At 46.8% G+C, this 24188-nt stretch overlaps 1 protein-coding gene across 1 annotated transcript; it reads left to right on the top strand.

The window, feature by feature from the left end:
- The first annotated feature begins 69 nt into the window (after positions 1 to 69).
- Positions 70 to 20169, top strand: LOC147960304 (uncharacterized). The gene is made up of 4 exons (XM_087533265.1): positions 70 to 183; positions 286 to 429; positions 539 to 785; positions 20012 to 20169. Exons 1-4 carry the CDS (start codon positions 70 to 72, stop codon positions 20167 to 20169), a joined length of 663 nt encoding a protein of 220 aa, XP_087389391.1.
- Positions 20170 to 24188: the final 4019 nt, after the last annotated feature.

Below are 24188 nucleotides of genomic sequence, written 5' to 3'. Positions count from 1 at the left end.
AGTTTTGCTTGTTGTTCATTTGCAAACATGAAATCATAGATGATTTTCTGCGACTACCACGAGCATGGGATGCAAGGGCGTGAGGGTTTGCCGCTGCCTAGGCTGGCTCACTACTCGGACACATTCATCACGCTCCAAATCAAGAAGCATGCAACGAGGAATGGGGTGGATGCTGGCTTTGAGGTGACAGCACTAGAGAACATTATGTTATTTAAATGCAAATTCTATCATTTATTACGCTGGAACTGCTGGGTTAATAAATTCCCTTTGATTGTTCGTCTGCAGGCTTTAGATATCCCAAGATCTCCCGCATTCAGTGTTGCTTCCGGGAGTGCAGCTCCAGCCCAAACCTTGAACACGCCAAGCCCTGGTGTGCATGCTCTTCCTGCTGGATTTGGCGTGACCCATGAAAAGGTGGTGGATCCACATGTGTGTATCAACTTTCTTGTTTGTTTCTGACAAAAATTGTCCTTCTAGTAGCTTTTTGTCGATCCCCCAATGAAAGTAGACTGACTTGTCTGTGCGTGTGCACGTGTAGATTCTAGCGGCGCTAAGGGAAGCAGTGGAGCACCAGTTCAGGAAACACGAGGAGGCGTTTGTCAAGATGGTTGATGAGGTGAAGGAGAATGTACTGGAAGAAATACGCACAAAGTCAGTTGCAAAACAACAGAGAGATTTAGAGGAAACACTTGAGGATTTCATGGAAAGGGTTAAGAGGCAAGCTCCGGTAGCTGCGACATTCCCTAATATCAGCCAGAGCTCGCATGTTCCAAGAAGGATGACAGGTGCGTGCTGATACGTCTCCAATGTATCTATAATTTTTGATTGTTCCATGCTATTATATTATCAACCTTTGATGTTTTATATGCATTTATATGCTAGTTTATATGATTTTTGGGACTAACCTATTAACCTAGAGCCCAGTGTCAGTTTTTGTTTTTTCCTTGTTTTTGAGTATCGCAAAAAGGAAAACCAAACAGAGTCCAATTGACCCGAAACTCCACGGAACTTATTTTGGACTAGAAGAAGGACACAGAGTAAAAGAGTTGGGCCAGAAGAGTCCCGGGCTGCCCACGAGGGTGGGGGGCGCGCTCACCCCCCTGGGCGCACCTCCCTACCTCGTGGACATCCCGGAGACCCCCCTGCCTTGTTCCCAACTCCAACACCTCTTATATAACCCAAAACTTCTGGAAAGAAACCTAGATCAGGATTTCCGCTGCCAGAAGCCTCCGTAGCCACCGAAAACCAATCTAGACCCGTTCCGGCACCCTGCCGGAGGGGGGAATCCCTCTTCGGTGGCTATCTTCATCATGCCGATGCTCTCCATGACGAGGAGGGAGTAGTTCACCCTCGGGGCTGAGGGTATGTACCAGTAGCTATGTGTTTGATCTCTCTCTCTCTCGTGTTCTGGAGGTGGTACGACCTTGATGTACCGCGAGCTTTTTCTATTATAGTTGGATCTTATGATGTTTCTCCCCCTCTACCCTCTTGCGATGAATTGAGTTTTCCCTTTGAAGTTATCTTATCGGATTGAGTCTTTAAGGATTTGAGAACACTTGATGTATGTCTTGCATGTGCTTATCTGTGGTGACAATGGGATATCACATGATCCACTTGATGTATGTTTTGGTGATCAACTTGCGAGTTCCGTGACCTCGTGAACTTATGCATAGGGGTTGGCACACGTTTTCATCTTGACTCTCCGGTAGAAACTTTGGGGCACTCTTTGAAGTTCTTTGTGTTGGTTGAATAGATGAATCTGAGATTGTGTGATGCATATCGTATAATCATACCCACGGATAATTGAGGTGACATTGGAGTATCTTGGTGACATTAGGGTTTTGGTTAATTTATGTATTAAGGTGTTATTCTAGTTCGAACTCTATGATAGATCGAACGGAAAGAATAGCTTCATGTTATTTTACTACGGGCTCTTGAATAGAACGATCCGAAAGGATAACTTTGAGGTGGTTTCGTACCCTACAATAATCTCTTCATTTGTTCTCCACTATTAGTGATTTTGGAGTGACTGTTTGTTGCATGTTGAGGAATAGTTATATGATCCAATTATGTTATTATTGTTGAGAGAACTTGCACTAGTGAAAGTATGAATCCTAGGCCTTGTTTCCTAGCATTGCAATACCATTTGTGCACACTTTTATCATTTGCTACCTTGCTGTTTTTATATTTTCAGATTACAAAAACCTATATCTACCATCATTATTGCACTTTTATCACTATCTCTTCGCCGAACTTGTGCACCTATACAATTTACCATTGTATTGGGTGTGTTGGGGACACAAGAGACTCTTTGTTATTTGGTTGCAGGGTTGTTTGAGAGAGAACATCTTCATCCTACGCCTCCCACGGATTGATAAACCTTAGGTCATCCACTTGAGGGAAATTTGCTACTGTCCTACAAACCTCTGCACTTGGAGACCCAACAATGTCTACAAGAAGAAGGTTTTGTAGTAGACATCAAGCTCTTTTCTGGCGTCGTTGCCGGGGAGGTTAGCGCTTGAAGGTATATCTTTGGATATTGCAATCAAATCTTTTAGTTTCTTGTTTTATCACTAGTTTAATCTATAAAAGAAAACTACAAAAAATGGAATTGAGGATACCTCATATGCTTCATCTTTTTAACGTCTTTCATGAAAATAAGGATTCCGATATTTGTGCCAAAGTGTTAGAGAAGAATGCATTAGAATGTTTGGCACTAAATATTTGGATGATGAGCATGATTGCAATGTTGTTAGTATGAATTCTTTGAATATCCATGATGCTAATGATATGCAAAGCCACAAGCTTGTGGATGCTATATTTGATGAATATGATATTTTTTGTCCCCCAAGTTTTGATGAGCAAATTTATTATGATGATAGCATGCCTCCTATTTATGATGATTATATTGATGAAAGTGGGTTTGGAAGAGTGTCAACTTTAGGAAGTGATGATCCCACTATTTTGGAGGATGTTGAATCTTATTGTGATAATTATGAAAGTGGGTTTGGAGAGGTCATGACTTTAGTTAATGTTAATCCCACTATTTTGGAAGAGTGTCAACTTTGCATACTTGTAGATCATGGAAATAATGCTTTATGTGATAGTTATATTGTTGAATTCATTCATGATGCTACTGAAAATTATTATGAGGGAGGAATATATTCTTGTAGGAATTGCAATAATATCAAGTTTCCTCTCTATGTGCATAAAGTTTTAAAGTTATGCTTATTTTGCCTTCCTATGCTAGTTGATTATTGTTCCCATAAGTTGTTTGTTCACAAAATCCCTATGCATAGGAAGTGGGTTAGACTTAAATATGCTAGTCATATTCTTCATGATGCTCTCTTTATGTTTCAATTATTATCTTTTATGTGAGCATCATTGAAATTATCATGCCTAGCTAGGGGCGTTAAACGATAGCGCTTGTTGGGAGGCAACCCAACTTCATTTTTGTTCTTTGCCTTTTGCTCCTATTTAGTAATAAATAATTCATCTAGCCTCTGTTTATATGTGGTTTTATGTTTTAATTAGCGTTTTTGCCAAGTAGAACCTTTGGGAAGACTTGGGTGAAGTCTTTGCGATCTTGCTGTAAAAAACAGAAAATTTAGCGCTCACGAGTTTTGCTGCCATTTTTTACTGGAGAGTATGATTAGGTTGATTCTTTTTTCAGATTATTAATAGATAAATTCCTCACGTCCACCAATTTATTTCAGAATTTTTGGGGTTACATAAGTATACGTTTGATACAGATTAGTACAGACTGTTCTGTTTTTGACTGATTCTGTTTTATATGTGTTGTTTGCTTATTTTGATGAATCTATGAGTAGTATCGGAGGGTATGAAGCATAGGTAAGTTGGAATACAGTATATATTACACCAATATAAATAAATAATTAGTTCACAACAGTACCTAAGTGGTGATTTGTTTTCTTATACGAACGGAGCTTACGAGTTTTCTGTTAAGTTTTGTGTTGTGAAGTTTTCAAGTTTTGGGTAAAGATTCGATGGACTATGGAATAAGGAGTGGCAAGAGCCTAAGCTTGGGGATGACCAAGGCACCCCAAGGTAATATTCAAGGAAAACCAAGAGCCTAAGCTTGGGGATGCCCCGGATGGCATCCCCTCTTTTGTCTTCGTTCATCGGTAACTTTACTTGGAGCTATATTTTTATTCACCACATGATATGTGTTTTGCTTGGAGCGTCATTTTATTTTATTTTACTTGATGTTTGAATAAAATACCAAGATATGAAATTCTTAAATGTTAGAGAGTCTTCACATAGTTGCATAATTATTCGACTACTCATTGAGCTTCACTTATATTTTTCGGAGTAGTTTGTCGTTTCCTCTAGTGCTTCACTTATATCTTCTTAGAGCACGGATGTGGTTTTATTTTGAAGAAATAGATGAACTCTCATGCTACACTTATATTATTTTGAGAGTCCTAAACAGGATGGTAATTTGCTTTGGTTATGAAACTAGTCCTAATATGATGGCCATCCAAGATGGGTATAATAAAAATTTTCATATAGAGTGCATTGAATACTATGAGAAGTTTGATACTTGATGATTGTTTTGAGATATGAAGATGGTGATATTAGAGTCATGCTAGTTGATTAGTTGTGAATTTGAGAGATACTTGTGTTAAAGTTTGTGATTCCCGTAGCATGCACGTATGGTGAACCGTTATGTGATGAAGTCGGAGCATGATTTATTTATTGATTGTCTTCCTTAGGAGTGGCGGTCGGGGACGAGCGACGGTCTTTTCCTACCAATCTATCCCCCTAGGAGCATGCGCGTAGTACTTCGTTTCGATAACTAATAAATTTTTGCAATAAGTATGTGAGTTCTTTATGAATAATGTTGAGTCCATGGATTATACGCACTCTCACCCTCGCACCATTGCTAGCCTCTCTAGTACCGTGCAACTTTCGTCGGTACCATAAACCCACCATATATCTTCCTCAAAACAGCCACCATACCTACCTATTATGGCATTTCCATAGCCATTTCGAGATATATTGCCATGCAACTTTCCACCGTTCCGTTTATTATGACACGCTTCATCATTGTCATATTGCTTTGCATGATCATGTAGTTGACATCGTATTTGTGGCAAAAGCCACCGTTCATAATTATTTCATACATGTCAGGACCCCGATTCCAAGTCACATCGATCTAGCCGGTAACACATCATATCACTTTGCGGCCTCACGCACGGTATTCCCACGGGTGTCGCCTTACCATGGCCCGGGACCGTTTGCGCCTTTTGGCTCATGTATATGATAGTGTCGCTAGCATCCATATGACAGAGAACCCGGGCCGACATGACTAGTCATGAACCCAAAGTGGCACTAACTTACGGGGACAGGCATACATGAATCAACATCGAGCATGTCGGTCAGCAGCGTGCGAATCCGGGCTGTAGCACTGGGCTAACAGGACTCCGGGAACCCGGGCTGTAGCAGGCTAGGCAGGACTCCGGATGTCACCGCGTGACATTTCCCCGAAGGGACAGACACATGAACGAAGTGAATCACATGCCGGCCAGTCAAGTGTTCCGGAGCAGTAGTGCTGGGCTAGCAGGAATCCGGTGAACCGGGCTGTAGGGGACTACTATGGCTCATGGAAGCACAAGACTACATTTCCCCATAAGAGAGGCTACCAAGGATAAACAATTAGGTTGTCGGATCCCACACATACCAAGCATTTCAATCATGCACACACTATGCTCAATATGTGCAATACAACATGGCATCACAACAAGCCTCTACGACTCAGAGTATTTATTCATTAGGCTCCGAGGAGCCAAGTAATACAAACATGGGTCTCATGACCCAACATACAGAGCATACAAACAACAAGCACATGCGGAAGCTTAACTTGTCTGAGTACAGACATCTACAAATGAAAAAGGCTAAGAAGCCTGACTATCTACCAGATCTTGCCGAGGGTACAAGATCGTAGCTGAGGCATCAAGCTAAATGTCGAAGTCCATTCGAAAGTACTAGTGAGACTGAAGTCTCTCTGCAAAAACATAAATTAAGCAAACGTGAGTACAAATGTACCCAGCAAGACTTACATCAGAACTATCTACATATGCATCAGTATCAACAAAGGGGTGGTGGAGTTTAACTGCAGTAAGCCAGCTTTGACTCGGTGGCTATCCTGAACTACGACTACAAGTAACTCTTTTGAGGTGGCACACACGAGTCCACATATTCACCATATCAATACACCACTATGGATCCGCTCCCGTCTCCCTACGAGAATGCCATCCATAGCACTCACGCTTATCTTGCGCATTTTAGAGTATCCACTTTTACTTGTCTATGAACTATGCAAGGGGTCCAAGTTTCCATATCTGAGGAATCCGGCTATTCGAATAGATAATGTTAACCCTGCAGGGGTGTACTTCTTCACACACGCTCTCGCCACTTACCACCATGTACACATCGTGTATCTCGGCAACCTTCAAGCGGAAGCCTGGCAAGGGAGTCGGCCACGACCTGACTAACCAACAAGTCTCTAGTCTAGGTTTATCGCCTATTCGGGTTCCATCCGCAAGGAGATCCGGCCGGGGTGTCGCTCATGGCCCCAAACGATGTGTGCAGGGTTCCCAAGCCCACCATCCGGGTGCCACTTGGTACACCGTGCCACTGTGCCTAGTCTATCCCAAGCCCACCTGTACCGGATGCCACTTGGTAGACTACTAACACTACCTACAAACACCAGAAACTAGTTGCAACTCCTGGACAGAGATCGAGTTGATTAATAAGTCGAGAGGGGTCGAGTTACCGGAACCCAATGTGTGGTAGTAACTGTTCATGGATCACAAACACAGAACTCAGTTCCTGAGGACGGCTGCAATGAGACAACCCACCATGTACTCATACATGGCCTCTCACCGCTACCTTTACCAAATTGTGTTCACACACTTAGCTCACACAGTAAGACATGTTCATCACCATTCCAATTCATTCCCGATGAATCGGACCTGACTCAACTCTAAGCAATAGCAGGCATGACAAACAAGCATGAATGAGTAGGCACACCAGGGCTCAAACAACTCCTACTCATGCTAGTGGGTTTCATCTATTTACTGTGGCAATGACAGGTCATGCAAAGGAAAGGGGTTCAACTACCGCATCATGTAACAGTTGAATCGTTCTTGTCCTAATGCAGTAAAAGAGTGCAGGAGCGAGAGAGTGCGATTGTATCAGAATGAACAAGGGGGTTTTGCTTGCCTGGCACTTCTGAAGATAGTATAGTTCTTCATCGGTGTCATCGATCTCATCGTCGGAACATCATCTACTGAGAGGGGACAATCACTGGCAACTGAGAAAGAACACAATCAATGCAATGCCACAATATGATGCATGATCATGACATGGCAATATGCTGTGATTTGAGCTAGTGCATCTAGCTATGATTTAAATGAAGTTGGTTTGAATACATGATTCAAATTCCAACTCCATATATGATTATTTAAATGCCCTTTATTTGTTTTGTCCAAAACAGAGGACAAACATTGTTCAAACATGCATGAAAATGGTACAGATGGATTCCTTTTTCTAATAATTTTTCATATATAAATTATTTCATTTGGAGTTATAGATTAATTTCTATGGATTTTTGAAGTTTTGGATATTTTCTGAAATAAATAAATCATTTATGATTTATATAAATCCCAGAAAATATCTTCTGTGCCAGCATGACATATCAGTGAGGTCAGCAGGTCAACATGCTGGTCCAGGTCAAACCTGACCAGTAGGGCCCACCGGTCAGTGACACAGAGTCAACTACAGAGGCTGACACGTGGGACCCGGTCAATGCTGATGTGGCCAAGTCAAAGGTGACAGGCGGGGCCCTCTGAGATTAGTGCTAGTTTAACAGAGAAGTTAAACTAATTAATTTAGGCACGGGGGCCCACTTGGCAGTGGCTCTAGGGAGTGATTAACTAGGTGTTTAGGCACTAATTAAGTGGCCACGTCGGCGGCTAACCGCCGGTGACACACAGATGCGGCGGCGGCACTTGTTCCGGCGATTCCGGCGATGGGAGGAGGCGGGGTTGGTCTCTACGGCTACTACACGAGGAGGCGCATCGATTGGTGGCCGTGTGCGGTGTCGGGTCGGTCTGCAGCGGCGACTGCGATGACAACCGCGGCGGACGGAGCACGGCTATGCGCGGGCGCGTGCTGCAGCTCGAGGGAGAGCGAACGGAGGCGCTAGGCAGCACGTAAAGAGCAGCAGAACCACGCAGGAGCAACTGGTTGGAGTGGAGGGGCTCGGAAGCACGGAGCTCACCGGCCATGGCGGCGGCCGGAGCTTGGGTTCGCGGGGACGGCAACTAGCGAATGGGAAGGGAGGGGGTGAGCAAGGGGGGAAGGGCAGGTGCTCACATCGGTCCATATGAGCAGCTCAGCCGGCCCGGGGAAGCTCTGGAGTGGACGGAGTGGCGGGTTCGATCTCGGCGAGCCGAGGTTGAAGAAGATGGCATGGACGTCGCTTCGGGGCGTCCAGCATTGCTCGACTCGGCCGGGAGGATAACAAGGTCATGGCGAAGCTCAGGGACACATCGGAAAGGCAAGGGGGTGGTTGTGGCTACGGCGACGACGAGCGGCGGCGACGGCAGCGTTCGGTCGCGGGAGAGAGAGGGCGGCAGAGGAGATGATGAGCGCGGGAGAGAGTGAGAGCGGTCTGGGGGGGGGGGCGTGGCGACCTCTAGGCGCTTCGGGGCGGCGAGGAGACAGGCAGGCAAGGTGGAGGAGGTCGGCGCGCGTCGGGCACGCGCCCGGCGTCCTTCTGGCGCAAGGAGGAGGATGATTGGCACATGGGCCTGTTGGGCTGGCTTCTCTCGTGGGCCAGGTAAGTTACATGTACTCCCTCCTTCTCTGTTTTCTATTTTAATTACTGTTTTCTATTGTTCCAATCTGTTTTGATTTAGTTCAAGCACTAAATCATTTTTTTCTTCTGATAGTTTTTGCAGGGACTGAAAGGAATATTCTAGAGCCCCTCACAAAATAATAGAATTATTGAAGTATTAAATATATTTATAACATATATTTGCTCCAACTCAAATACAATATGTATTAGTTCAAAGATCCAAAATGTCATGGAAAAATGTGCATCATCTCTGGTTACTGTTTCCAGCATTTTCCAAAAATGATGAACATTTTTAAGGCCATTTGGGTACATTGAAAAAAATATTTTTAGTTGAACCTATTTGAATTGGTTTAGTGCTAGGGCTTGGTCATCCCCAATTCAAACTTCCTTTGAAATTAAACATGATGCATGGATGCAGATGCAACTAATTACAAACAATTCTAAGGCCGTGGCAACTCACCCCCACTAAACAAGAATCTTGTCCCGAGATTCAAGTCGTGAAGTAAGAAGACAGAGGGAAACAAGCTAACACGATCTTCATGATCCAACCTGCACCTCATAGGAGCATCGATTCCTTGCATCATCTTGGTCTTAACAACTCTGCTTTCGAGTTCTTCATCAAACGCGAGGACAGAGACAACTCCATAGGAATCGATCTTCTTAAAGATCGAGCAACTCACGATCAATTCACAGAATGAGATGTTGAACATCTCTCGAGCTAAGACACGAAACATACATCCAGAGGGATGGAGTGAAACAGATGACGAAGATTCACTAGGTAGGCAACAATTCCACACTTAAGAAGGTGGTGAACGGCTGTCAATGTAGCGAGGAGTTGAGTTGCCATGATACCACAACGAGACATCTTAGAGGAGGTGACTCATAGATTTATTCCCTTAAATGGAAAAAAGAATTACTTTTGATACATAGATCATTGAAACTCTCTAAACCAGCCTAAGGAAAATTACAAACGATCGGTCGAAGGTGTTCGGAGAAATGGCATACTCAGACTAGAATGGATGATGTGGACTACCTTGTCGAAGACAACGCAATGAGTGATTTTTGCTTATCATTGGAGATGGATGGACCCATGGTAAGCCCACTTTGAGGATAATCCTGAGTAGTAATTACCGAGAGGGCAACCCATGGTTGGATTGGCACAATGGGGTGCAAGCTGGGAACAAAATGCAAATGGTGTGAATGTTCCAACCATCATATCTGCTTGAGATTCAGATCTGGTTAGAAACAGGATACTTCAGACTCAACATGTCTGAAAAGAAGAGTTGCAACCCAAATCGATGAGATGATGTTGCGAGATTCTCGGGAGATGAACTATGATAGCAAGCTCCAAGACATGAGCGGGTTCTGCTACTCGCATGTGAACACGTTGTCGCGGACAAGCATGACCACATGGTAGTCTTACAACGAAACACTACTGAGTTCTGATTGGAACCATCATTGAAATAAAGAAGTCTTGTGCATGTCCGTATGGGCCCTTCGGGAATAGCATTTGAACTTCTTATCCTTGAACAAATCAATCAGTGGCTTCGTGTGCTAGGGATACATATAGAATGAAGGTTGCAAGTCTCCAAACCATAGAATACTTCGCACATGTGCATGACTGACTTGGGATGATTCTAGAGGAAGCAAAACTAACTTTCTCGAATTCACAGCGACAACTTTCACCAAATGCACGTGAATCAGAGGTAGTAACTTTTTTCATCCAAACATATGCTTCATGAACGAAACATGAAGATAATGCTTATAAAGTTTCCAATACTAGCTGGATGTTCAACACGAATCATGGAGAAGGTAGCAATGTTGCTGATGGGCTCAACAACAATTCATCCAGGTTTCCATGGAGATGGAATTCCATAATTATGTGAACAAGTGATAGCATTGGTCAGACCCAAAAGATATAATGGTGTATGCTCGAGGGATCAACCACGAGTAAGACAGCATTATGAACATCGTTGGTTCTGATTTGATTTGATGATAGCCCATACTCAAATCAAAGTTTTGATACGACAATAGGTCCAACAACTGATCACAGGGACCAATCGATGAAGATATCATCTATCTTCAACACACGCAAATATATCCCTTGAGATGAACTAAGCTGGTAAGCTTTTATCTTCCAACTCTCCAAGTTATTGTTTAGCTTAACCAACTAGCTCAGGGGCTAACCGACACAGATTCTTGGAGAATGGCTGGTTTGCAAGAAACCAACTTGATCACGAACTCCACATAGCGATCAGGTGACAACCTGGTAATACTTCCGAGAAGATATTCAAAAAATCACGAACCACCGACGTGATACTAAGCTCGAGATTAATCTTGGTTTTCAAGGCAAGACGATATGATCAAAAGAGCAAGGGTTTGGCAAAATCCTAACCTGTTGATCGAAGAGTGCACCAGGAAATAAGGACTAGGTAGCACGATCAACCTTAGGGTGATGATTCAATAATCAGCACACTAAGAATGATATTAATGTCCATTAACTAGCAAGCAAAGGGTTGCTAGGAGTATTGATTTCACACATCACAATTCACTTGTCGGCATTCTGGTTACAGTAACACGGGAACCGATGAATGAACAATGATGGCAAGAAGTATCACTGCAACAAGAATTTATAAGAGTTGGTGCAATTATCATGACATTCCTGGCATCAAGAGGGCAATACTTCAGGGTAGAACAGAATCAAAAGCTGGATTGGCATTTTGATCTGCGGAATACAACTACTTTGACCCAATCCTAGATATGGATGAGGCACTGGAGTTTGTTTCTCCTAGTCATTCTGAAATAGAACGGCTCGATGGACCACAAGAATAATAGGCACCGATGAACAAATGCTCACATACTCTTGACTATCAATTGATAGATGAAGGTCGGAATATAACTGAAGGGGGACAACTCAAAGGAACATATAACTTTCTGAGTTGTGGATGCATAGATTAGTATGTCAAACGAGTTCAACATATTTCTTCCGGATAACCCATGCAGAAAGGTAGAGCTGACAGAATCACAATTATGAATGGAGAACTCCTCAGGAGTACTCTAATGGTGATCTTTTGGTTCAAAGAACTTTTGCCTTAATGGTTCATGGTATTTGGAAGAAGGAAATACCACGGACCTCGAGGACTATCGCAAAGGTTAATAATATCCTAAAGGAACTAGCAACAATATCAACTCGAAGTGAACAGAGTGATACTTGGGTCAAGAACACAGGAGTAGAATACCTACTACTAAATGGCATCACGAGATGCTTTCAAGAATGATGGCCAGAATCATCACACCGGGGATACGAAAACATTGCTAAATTACAGAGTGGTTCTCGAGGACACCTAGGGTCATAATACTAACTCCAACATACATGTCAAGGCAACAGAGTACCTCAACACACCGATTAGTGTGCTTAATCTGGCCCAAAAAATACAACGGGAACATGGAGGAAAGATTTGCAAGTGCATCAGACTATTTAGAAACCTGGGATGACTTGGACAGCATAACGGCTGTAAATGCTCAAAATGATTTGAGACATCCTACAAAAATGGTGGCATAGCCACTCAACATCACAAACTCAAGGTTCTGAGGCCAGCTATGAACATATGGAAGTAGTAGGAACTGAACTGAGGCTTGAACTCAACAATCCTAGGCAACTACGGTTTAGTAACACGTCATCCTGAGAGATAGAAGATAAGCCTAGTTCTTAACCCCGTAGAAAAGATAAGATGACTCAGATTAGAAGGTCATCAGGATAAGGAGTAAAAAGAGCCTTACGTTCCCATCCACAATCAATTCCCTTACATAACTAAAGCATTTCTAGACACGACTTCGACCAGTTGGCTTGGTAATCCTACAGGCAGTCAGGCTCTGATACCAAAGCTGTCAGGACCCCGATTCCAAGTCACATTGATCTAGCCGGTAACACCTCATATCACTTTGCGGCCTCACGCACGGTATTCCCATGGGTGTCGCCTTACCATGGCCCGGGACCGTTTGCGCCTTTTGGCTCACGTATATGATAGTGTCGCTAGCATCCATAGGACAGAGAACCCGGGCCGACATGACTAGTCGTGAACCCAAAGTGGCACTAACTTACAGGGACAGGCATACATGAATCAACATCGAGCATGTCGGTCAGCAGCGTGCGAATCCGGGCTGTAGCACTGGGCTAACAGGACTCCGGGAACCCGGGCTGTAGCAGGCTAGGCAGGACTCCGGATGTCACCGCGTGACATTTCCCCGAAGGGACTCACACAGGAACGAAGTGAATCACATGCCGGCCAGTCAAGTGTTCCGGAGCAGTAGTGCTGGGCTAGCAGGAATCCGGTGAACCGGGCTGTAGGGGACTACTATGGCTCATGGAAGCACAAGACTACATTTCCCCATAAGAGAGGCTACCAAGGATAAACAATTAGGTTGTCGGATCCCACACATACCAAGCATTTCAATCATGCACACAATATGCTCAATATGTGCAATACAACATGGCATCACAACAAGACTCTACGACTCAGAGTATTTATTCATTAGGCTCCGAGGAGCCAAGCAATACAAACATGGGTCTCATGACCCAACATACAGAGCATACAAACAACAAGCACATGCGGAAGCTTAACTTGTCTGAGTACAGACATCTACAAATGAAAAAGGCTAAGAAGCCTGACTATCTACCAGATCCTGCCGAGGGTACAAGATCGTAGCTGAGGTATCAAGCTAAACGTCGAAGTACATTCGTAAGTACTAGTGAGACTAAAGTCTCTCTGCAAAAACATAAATTAAGCAAACGTGAGTACAAATGTACCCAGCAAGACTTACATCAGAACTATCTACATATGCATCGGTATCAACAAAGGGGTGGTGGAGTTTAACTGCAGCAAGCCAGCTTTGACTCGGTGGCTATCCTGAACTACGACTGCAAGTAACTCTTTTGAGGTGGCGCACACGAGTCCACATATTCACCATATCAATACACCACTATGGATTCGCTCCCGTCTCCCTACGAGAACGCCAGCCATAGCACTCACGCTTATCTTGCGCATTTTAGAGTATCCACTTTCACTTGTCTATGAACTATGCAAGGGGTCCATGTTTCCATATCCGAGGAATCCGGCTATTCGAATAGATAATGTTAACCCTGCAGGGGTGTACTTCTTCACACATGCTCTCGCCACTTACCACCATGTACACATCGTGTATCTCGGCAACCTTCAAGCAGAAGCCTGGCGAGGGAGTCGGCCACGACCTGACTAACCAACAAGTCTCTAGTCCATGTTTATCGCCTATTCGGGTTCCATCCGCAAGGAGATCCGGCCGGGGTGTCACTCATGGCCCCAAACGATGTGTGCAGGGTTCCCAAGCCCACCATCCGGATGCCACTTGGTACACCGTGCCACTGTGCCTAATCTGTCCCAAGCCCACCTGTACCGGGTGCCACTTGGTAGACTACTAACACTACCTACAAACACCAAAAACTAGTTGCAACTCCTGGATAGAGATCGAGTTGATTAATAAGTCGAGAGGGGTCGAGTTACCGGAACCCAATGTGTGGTAGTAACTGTTCATGGATCACAAACACAGAACTCAGTTCCTGAGGACGGCTGCAATGAGACAACCCACCATGTACTCCTACATGGCCTCTCACCACTACCTTTACCAAATCGTGTTCACACACTTAGCTCACACACAGTAAGACATGTTCATCACCATTCCAATTCATTCCCGATGAATCAGACCTGACTCAACTCTAAGCTATAGCAGGCATGACAAACAAGCATGAATGAGTAGGCACACTAGGGCTCAAACAACTCCTACTCATGCTAGTGGGTTTCATCTATTTACTGTGGCAATGACATGTCATGCAAAGGAAAGGGGTTCAACTACCGCAGCATGTAATAGTTGAATCGTTGTTGTCCTAATGCAGTAAAAGAGAGTAGGAGCGAGAGAGTGGGATTATATCGGAATGAATAAGGGGGTTTTGCTTGCCTGGCACTTCTGAAGATAGTATAGTTCTTCATCGGTGTCATCGATCTCATCGTCGGAACATCGTCTACTGAGAGGGGACAATCACCGGCAACTGAGAAAGAACACAATCAATGCAATGCCACAATATGATGCATGATCATGACATGGCAATATGCTGTGATTTGAGCTAGTGCATCTAGCTATGATTTAAATGAAGTTGGTTTGAATACATGATTCAAATTCCAACTCCATATATGATTATTTAAATGCCCTTTATTTGTTTTGTCCAAAACAGAGGACAAACATTGTTCAAACATGCATGAAAATGGTACAGATGGATTCCTTGAATTTTTCTGATAATTTTTCATATATAAATTATTTCATTTGGAGTTATAGATTAATTTCTATGGATTTTTGAAGTTTTGGATATTTTCTGAAATAAATAAATCATTTCTGATTTATATAAATCCCAAAAATATCTACTGCGTCAGCATGACGTATCAGTGAGGTTAGCAGGTCAACGTGCTGGTCCAGGTCAAACCTGACCAGTAGGGCCCACCGGTCAGTGACACAGAGTCAACTACAGAGGCTAACACATGGGACCCGGTCAATGCTGACGTGGCCAAGTCAAAGGTGACAGGCGGGACCCTCTGAGATTAGTGCGAGTTTAACAGAGAAGTTAAACTAATTAATTTCGGCATGGGGGTCCACTTGGAAGTGGCTCTAGGGAGTGATTAGCTGGGCGTTTAGGTGCTAATTAAGTGGCCACGTCGGCGGCTAACCGCCGGTGACACACAAATGCGGCGGCGGCACTCGTTCCGGCAATTTCGGCGACGGGAGGAGGCGGGGTTGGTCTCTACGGCTGCTGCGCGATTAGGCGCGTCAATTGGTGGCCGTGTGAGGTGTCGGGTCGGTCTGCAGCGGCGACGGCGATGACAACCGTGGCGGCCGGAGCATGACTATGCGCGGGCGCGTGCTGCAGCTCGAGGGAGAGCGAACGGAGGCGCTAGGCAGCACGTAAAGAGCAGCAAAACCACACAGGAGCAACTGGTTGGAGTGGAGGGGCTCGGAAGCACGGAGCTCACCGGCCATGGCGGCGGCCGGAGCTCGGGTTCGCGGGGATAGCAGCTAGCGAACGGGAAGGGAGGGGGTGAGCAAGGGGGGAAGGGCAGGTGCTCACATCGGTCCAGATGAGCAGCTCAGCCGGCCCGGGGAAGCTCTGGAGCGGACAGAGTGGCGGGGTCGATCTCGGCGAGCCGAGGTTGAAGAAGATGGCGTGGACGTCGCTTCGGGGCGTCCGGCGTTGCTCGACTCGGCGGGGAGGATAACAAGGTCGTGGCGGAGTTCAGGGACATGTCGGAGAGGCGAGGGGGTGGTTGTGGCTACGGCAACGACGAGCGGCGGCGACGGCAGCGTTCGGTCGCGGGAGAGAGAGGGCGGCAGAGGAGAGGATGAGCGCAGGAGAGAGTGAGAGCGGTCCAGGGGGGGTGCGTGGCGTCCTCTAGGCGCTTCGGGGCAGTGAGGAGACAGGCAAGGTGGAGGTGGCCGGCGCGCGTCGGGCACACGCCCGACGTCCTTCTGGCGCAAGGAGGAGGATGATTGGCACATGGGCCTGGTGGGCTGGCTTCTCTCGTGGGCCAGGTAAGTTACAGGTACCCCCTCCTTCTCTGTTTTCTATTTTAATTACTGTTTTCTATTGTTTCAATCTGTTTTGATTTAGTTCAAGCACTAAATCATTTTTTTCTTCTGATAGTTTTTGCATGGACTGAAAGGAATATTCTAGAGCCCCTCCCAAAATAACAGAATTATTGAAGCATTAAATATATTTATATCATATATTTGCTCCAACTCAAATACAATATGTATTAGTTCAAAGATCCAAAATGTCATGGAAAAATGTGCATCATCTCTGGTTACTGTTTCCAGCATTTTCCAAAAATGATGACCATTTTTAAGGCCATTTGGGTTCATTGAAAAAAATATTTTTAGTTGAACCTATTTGAATTGGTTTAGTGCTAGGGCTTGGTCATCCCCAATTCAAACTTCCTTTGAAATTAAACATGATGCATGGATGTAGATGCAACTAATTACAAACAATTCTAAGGCTGTGACAATACATGTCACTCATGAGTCATTGCACATCCTGGTACACTGCCGGAGGCATTCATATAGAGTCATATTTTGTTCTAAAGTATCGAGTTGTAATTCTTGAGTTGTAAGTAAATAAAAGTGTGATGGTCATCATTATTAGAGCATTGTCCCATGTGAGAAAAGGATGATGGAGACTATGATTCCCCCACAAGTCAGGATGAGACTCCGGACGAAAATTAAAAAAAAGAGAAAAAAGAGGCCATAAAAAATAGAATGCCCAAAAAACAAAAAAATGAGAGAGAAAGAGAGAAGGGGCAATGCTACTATCCTTTTACCACACTTGTGCTTCAAAGTAACACCATGATCTTCGTGATAGAGAGTCTCCTATGTTGTCACTTTCATATACTAGTGGGAATCTTTCATTATAGAACTTGGTTTGTATATTCCAATGACGGGCTTCCTCAAAATGCCCTAGGTCTTCGTGAGCAAGCGAGTTGGATGCACACCCACTTAGTTTCTTTTTGAGCTTTCATACACTTATAGCTCTAGTGCATCCGTGGCATGTCAATCCCTACTCACTCACATTGATATCTATTGATGGGCATCTCCATAGCCCACTGATACGCCTAGTTGATGTGAGACTATCTTCTCCTTTTTTTCTTCTCCACAACCACCATTCTATTCCACATATAGTGCTATGTCCATGGCTCACGCTCATGTATTGCGTGAAGATTGAAAAAGTTTGAGAACATCAAAAGTATGAAACAATTGCTTGGCTTGTCATCGGGGTTGTGCATGATTTAAATATTTTGTGTGATGAAGATAGAGCATAGCCAGACTGTATGATTTTGTAGGGATAGCTTTCTTTGGCCATGTTATTTTCAGAAGACATGATTACTTTGTTAGTATGCTTGAAGTATTATTATTTTTATGTCAATATTAAAATTTTGTCTTGAATCTTTCGAATCTGAATATTCTTACCACAATAAAGAGAATTACATGGATAAATATGTTAGGTAACATTCCACATCAAAAATTCTGTTTTTATCATTTACTTACTCGAGGACGAGCAGGAATTAAGCTTGGGGATGCTTGTTACGTCTGCAACGTAACTATAATTTTTGATTGCTCCATGCTATTATATTATCAACCTTGGATGTTTTATATGCATTTATATGCTATTTTATATGATTTTTGGGACTAACCTATTAACCTAGAGCCTAGTGCCAGTTTTTTTCCTTGTTTTTGAGTATCGCGGAAAAGGAAAACCAAACAGAGTCCAATTGACATGAGACTTCACGGAACTTATTTTTGGACCAGAAGAAGGACACAGAGTAAAAGAGTTGGGCCAGAAGAGTCCTGGGCTGCCCACGAGGGTGGGGGGCGCGCCCACCCCCTTGGGCGCACCTCCCTGCCTCGTGGACAGCCCGGAGACCCCCGTGCGTTGTTCTTGACTCCAACACCTCTTACATAACCCAAAACTTCTAGAAAGAAACCTAGATCGGGAGTTCCACCGCCAGAAGCCTCCGTAGCCACCGAAACGCAATCTAGACCCGTTCCGGCACCCTGCCGGAGGGGGGAATCCCTCTCCGATGGCTATCTTCATCATCCCGGCGCTCTCCATGACGAGGAGGGAGTAGTTCACCCTCGGGGCTGAGGGTATGTACCAGTAGCTATGTGTTTGATCTCTCTCTCTCTCTCTCTTGTTATTGAGGTGGTACGATCTTGATGTATCGCGAGGTTTGCTATTATAGTTGGATCTTATGATGTTTCTCCCCTTCTACTCTCTTGTGATGAATTGAGTTATCCCTTTGAAGTTATCTTATCGGATTGAGTCTTTAAGGATTTGAGAACACTTGATGTATGTCTTGCATGTGCTTATCTGTGGTGACAATGGGATATCACATGATCCACTTGATGTATGTTTTGGTGATCAACTTGCGAGTTCCGTGACCTCGTGAACTTATGCATAGGGGTTGGCACACGTTTTCATCTTGACTCTCCGGTAGAAACTTTGGGGCACTCTTTGAAGTTCTTTGTGTTGGTTGAATAGATGAATCTGAGATTGTGTGATGCATATCGTATAATCATACCCACGGATAATTGAGGTGACATTGGAGTATCTTGGTGACATTAGGGTTTTGGTTAATTTATGTATTAAGGTGTTATTCTAGTTCGAACTCTATGATAGATCGAACGGAAAGAATAGCTTCATGTTATTTTACTACGGGCTCTTGAATAGAACGATCCGAAAGGATAACTTTGAGGTGGTTTCGTACCCTACAATAATCTCTTCATTTGTTCTCCACTATTAGTGATTTTGGAGTGACTGTTTGTTGCATGTTGAGGAATAGTTATATGATCCAATTATGTTATTATTGTTGAGAGAACTTGCACTAGTGAAAGTATGAACCCTAGGCCTTGTTTCCTAGCATTGCAATAACGTTTGTGCTCACCTTTATCATTTTCTACCTTGCTGTTTTTATATTTTCAGATTACAAAAACCTATATCTACCATCATTATTGCACTTGTATCACCATCTCTTCGGCGAACTAGTGCACCTATACAATTTACCATTGTATTGGGTGTGTTGGGGACACAAGAGACTCTTTGTTATTTGGTTGCAGTGTTGTTTGAGAGAGACCATCTTCATCCTACGCCTCCCACGGATTGATAAACCTTAGGTCATCCACTTGAGGGAAATTTGCTACTGTCCTACAAACCTCTGCACTTGGAGGCCCAACAACGTCTACAAGAAGAAGGTTGTGTAGTGGACATCACGCGCCTGAGAAAAGTTTATTTTCTATTATGGGTAAATAAATTCACTGTAGAGTGCATAGGAGGGTGCATGCATAGTGCTGGTGTGTTTTGTTTAGAATGTGTGTGCTGAAGAAAAGGTGGGCCATGCCCGGTTTAGTGTGGCATGCATGCGGTATGTGTCACGAGTTTGTATGGGGGTGGGCCATGTGTTTCCATGCACTAGTTATTCTAGTACGTCGCTATCTCTGTTTAGGACCTGGTCGTTAACAACCAGGCATCTAATCCGTTTGTTTTATTTGAAATAGACATTGTCACCAATCTTGCAGCAACTTCACGTGAGGCAGCGCGATCTCTCATGGCTGTTGTGGTCCGTAATGAGGGAGCGAGTGAGCAACCTGGTGTGTTTGGTTGGGATTATCGAAGCATTTCCCATGTCAAAATTATTGTAGATTGCAAAAGCTAATTGTTAACTGTTGATCCAGTGCCCGAAGCAGATGCAGTTGCTGTCAGATTTCGGGTTCCGGCAAAACCCTTGAGGTTCGAACTTTGGGGTGCGCACGAAGATCTCTCCTCCCCCTAGCTCACGCTCTCACCACAATCTCAAAGCTCAGCACGTCGAACTCGCAGAACAAAGGACACAAGTTTTATACTTGTTTGGGCCACCGTTGTGGTGTAATACCCTACTCCAGTGTGGTGTGGTGGATTGCCTCTTTGGCTGAGGATGAACGAGTACAAGGGAAGAACAACCTCCTGAGGAGAGGTGTCCTTGAGCTCGATGAGCTTGTGTGGTTGAGGATGATCTGAATGGTACAAGATCAGTTTTCCTTTCCCATTCCTACTGTGGTGGCTAGTCCTATTTATAGAGGCCCTGGTCCTCTTCCCAAATGTAGGAGGGAAGGGATCCAACAACGACGAAAGTTGAAGGGAGACAACTAGTAAAAGTTATCCTGACAAAAGGTGGTCTTCGCCTGCCAAAGGCTCTGGTGGTGACGCCGTCCTGGGCTCCATGGTGACCTCTGTCCTGCTGGTCTTGGTCTTGTTGCATCGATATGGAAACCTTTTCCTGATGCCTCGGGATTCCTCGCCTGCGCTTGCCTCTTTAGCACCAAAGAGGAAACGAGTACACTACGCGCGCTGGCGCCCGCCTGGCCTTGGTCGCATGGCTTGCATCAAAGGGACCTCACGAGGTGCCCCTCGTCTTGATCTCTCCACCCCTCGCGAGCCAGCCTGGTGAGGCTGCCCCCGAGGAAGTCCTGTGTCATCCGCCTCACGAGGCTTGGCCCCTCGCGAGGGTCTTGAGTGTTCGCTGCTGAAGGTGGGCCGTACAAGGCCGCTGGTGGAGCCACGCCGTGGGCTGCAGACAGGCAAGTCTCGAGACCCCCGTTCCCAGGACACCGACAGTAGCGCCCAGGCCCAAGGCGTGCTCGGACTTGGCTTCGAGGCGAAGCCAAGGGGCAAATGCGGAGCGCCGCGGGCCCCAACAGCCCGTGGCCTCGGTTGACGCACCGCGATTGATGGGACGTGGGCGTCTCCGCTTCCCCATGCTGCCTCGGCAACTGCCTGACTGACAAAAGGCTGGCGCGGGCTGCATTTGCCTTCATTGCTTTCCATCGCCTTGCTCCAGATCTCCTTTCTCCCTACTTGCTTCCAGAGACTCCAGATCCGCCCGGATCCTCCTTCAAGTCTACCGCCAATGGCGCCCAAGAAAGCTCGGGCCACTCCCTCGTCGTCTTGGTACGAGCCGGCGCTCGATGCGCTGAGCGTTTCGGAGAAGAACCTTGCCGCCGTGCTCCTGATGACGGTGGAGGGTGATGAGAAGAGGAAGACTATGCTCCGGGCTGGCTCCACCAAGCCGGAGGCCTCAGGCAGCACCTTCTACCCCTTCTTTATGAGCAGCATCGTCGCCGGGCTGGTTCCCCCCTTCTCCGACTTCTTCTACTCCGTCCTAGCCATTACAAGATCCACGCTCTCCATCTTCATCCCAACTCCATCCTCCTCCTGTCGATCTTCGCCTTCTACTACGAGGCGTATGTTGGAGTGATATCGTCCGTGGCGTTGCTGCGTCACTTCTTCTTCCTCTGGATCAAGGAGGGCCACTGCTCTGGGTGCGTTGGCTTCGTCGCGGCCAACAAGACCAACGCCATCTCGAAGGCCGGGAAGAAGGACGAGGGCTTCAGGAGCAAGTGGGTCTTGATGGATGCCAAGTGCTCCCACCCCCGGCTGGTGCTGCCGACGGAGATGCCTGTATCCCAAGAGGGGTGGCTTTGCGCGAAGCTCACCGACTCCCAGGCGGCGCAGGTGTTGGAGAGGATGACCGCCGACCTGAGGCCTGGTGACTCAAGGGCGGCGAATCTGACGGGGGCCATGATCGTCAAAGAATTCATGAAGCAGCGCATGGCTCCCCTTCAGGCGCACCCGTGCCCCTTGTGGAAGCTAGGAGACGAAGGGGACGACCTCCGCCTGCGCCCGGAGGCCCTTTTTGATGAGGAGCTGCGCTCATCCCTCCGCTCCTTGGTTGGGGACGACCATGGGTGCCCGTAGGACTCCTTCGTTCCCTTGTTCTGCCGCTCAGATGGGGCGGAGGCTAGGGCTGCCATGCCCGTCTTCGACGGGCGTGGGCTTGCGCCGCCTGCGCCCTCGAATGTCTCGGTGGTGACGACCCCGGTGGACGTGTCTCCCGAAGAGTCTCGGGGGGAGGAAGAGGAGGAAGAGGAGGAGGAGGAGCGCGACCCGGAGGTGACCCGCGAAGGGGTGGGGGAGACCTCCCTTTGCGCAAGGCCGACATCCTCCGCATCCTGCCCGATGACGATGACGAGGCCGATGTCCCCCTGGGAAGGGGGGAGCTACACGCAGCAGGGGTCTCCACGAGGTCCAAGGTAAGTCCCTGGAGGAGGTCACTGGCCAAGGTTCTGACGAGGGGAAGGTCGGCGTAGATCTCCCAAGATGGCGCCCCCGTTCTCACGCTGCCTGGAGCTGCTTCCGGCCTATCTGCTGCCCCCTCTTCTGTTCCTGGAGCCCGTGCACCCATGCCTCAAGCTGCGAGGCTCTCAGTATTCAAGCTTAGGAAGCGGAGAGACTACGCCGCGGTGGATCAGTAAGTATTATCGTCCTGCCTTGTTCTTGCTTCTACTGCTGTCGGCATTCTGGGAACGGGGGTCCCCAGACTTGCCTGCCTGCGGCCCACGGCATGGCTCTGCGAGCGCGCCCGTACGGTCCATCTTCACCAACAAGCGCTCAAGACCCTCGGGAGGGGCCAAGCCTCGCGAGGCGGACGACACAAGACCTCCTCAGGAGCGGCCTCACCAGGCTGGCTCGCGAGGGGCGGAGAGACCAAGGCAAGGCAAACCTCGTGAGGTTCCAATGACGTGAGCCATGACGATCGAGACTAGGCGGGCGCCAGCGCACATAGTGTCCTTGTTTCCTCTTTGGTGCTAAGGAAGCAGGCGCAGGTGCGGAGTACCGAGGCGTCAAGCAAAGGTTTCCATATCGGTGCTACGAGACCAAGACCAGCAGGACGACAAGGCGGAGGTCACTGTGGAGCCCAAGACGGCGTCACCACCAGAGCCTTTGGCATGCGAAGACTACTTTTGTCAGGATAAGTTGTACTAGCTGTCCCATATCAAATTGGCCGTTGTTGGCTCCCTTCCCGCTCAATATTTGGGGAGAGGACCAGGGCTTCTATAAATAGGATTAGCCACCATAGCTAGGGGGACGGATTCAGTTCATCCTCACACCCACCGCAACTAATCAGAGAGAAGAGACCCGAACAACCACAAGTTCACCAAGCACAAGAACACCTCTCCTCAGGAGGCTGTTCTTCCCTTTGTACTGTTCATCCTCAGCCCAAGAGGCAATCCACCACCACCACACTGGAGTAGGGTATTACACCACAACGGTGGCCTGAACCAGTATAAATCTTGTGTCCTTTGTGTTGCGAGTTCGTCGAGTTAGCCCTTGAGATCTTAGCGAAGCTAGGACGTGGATCGGTAGGGGGAGATCTTCGCGCGCACCCCAGTGCTAGAACCTTAAGGGTTTTGCCGGAACCCGAGATCCGACATTTGGCGTGCCAGGTAGGGGTGCACCGAAGCTTCCCTTCCGTCGCTCCACGTCCCATTGCTTCATTGTCTCCATTGCGGACGCTCGCCACGCTCGCGCTGAGCGTCGGGCTGCCCTCGCCGCCCGCGTTGCTAAGACGGCTCCCGTCGGCGGGCCACCCCGTCGTTCTCTGCCGCCTGCCGCCAACGCCGCACCGGCCCGGCGAGGAACGAGCAGCAAGCATCCTCGCGGCACCCCTCGGTGCGGCGGGACGGCCGCACCGCCACTCCATCGCTGACCCCGGCCGGTTCGTCATCCCACGCTCATCGCGCTCCCGTGGACGCGCAGGCCACTCTATGCATGGTGCGCGAGCTCCTGCGCTACAACCCCGTCGGCGACCTCTACGAGGACTAGCTCGACCACATCGCCGAGCTCGTCAACGCCACA

The sequence above is a fragment of the Triticum urartu genome, chromosome 7A, assembly GCF_056163025.1.
Source record: "Triticum urartu cultivar PI428250 chromosome 7A, HENAU_Tu73, whole genome shotgun sequence".
NCBI lineage: Eukaryota > Viridiplantae > Streptophyta > Magnoliopsida > Poales > Poaceae > Triticum > Triticum urartu.
Note: the sequence above shows the minus strand (reverse complement) of the source record. Positions and strands in the feature narration are given on the sequence as shown.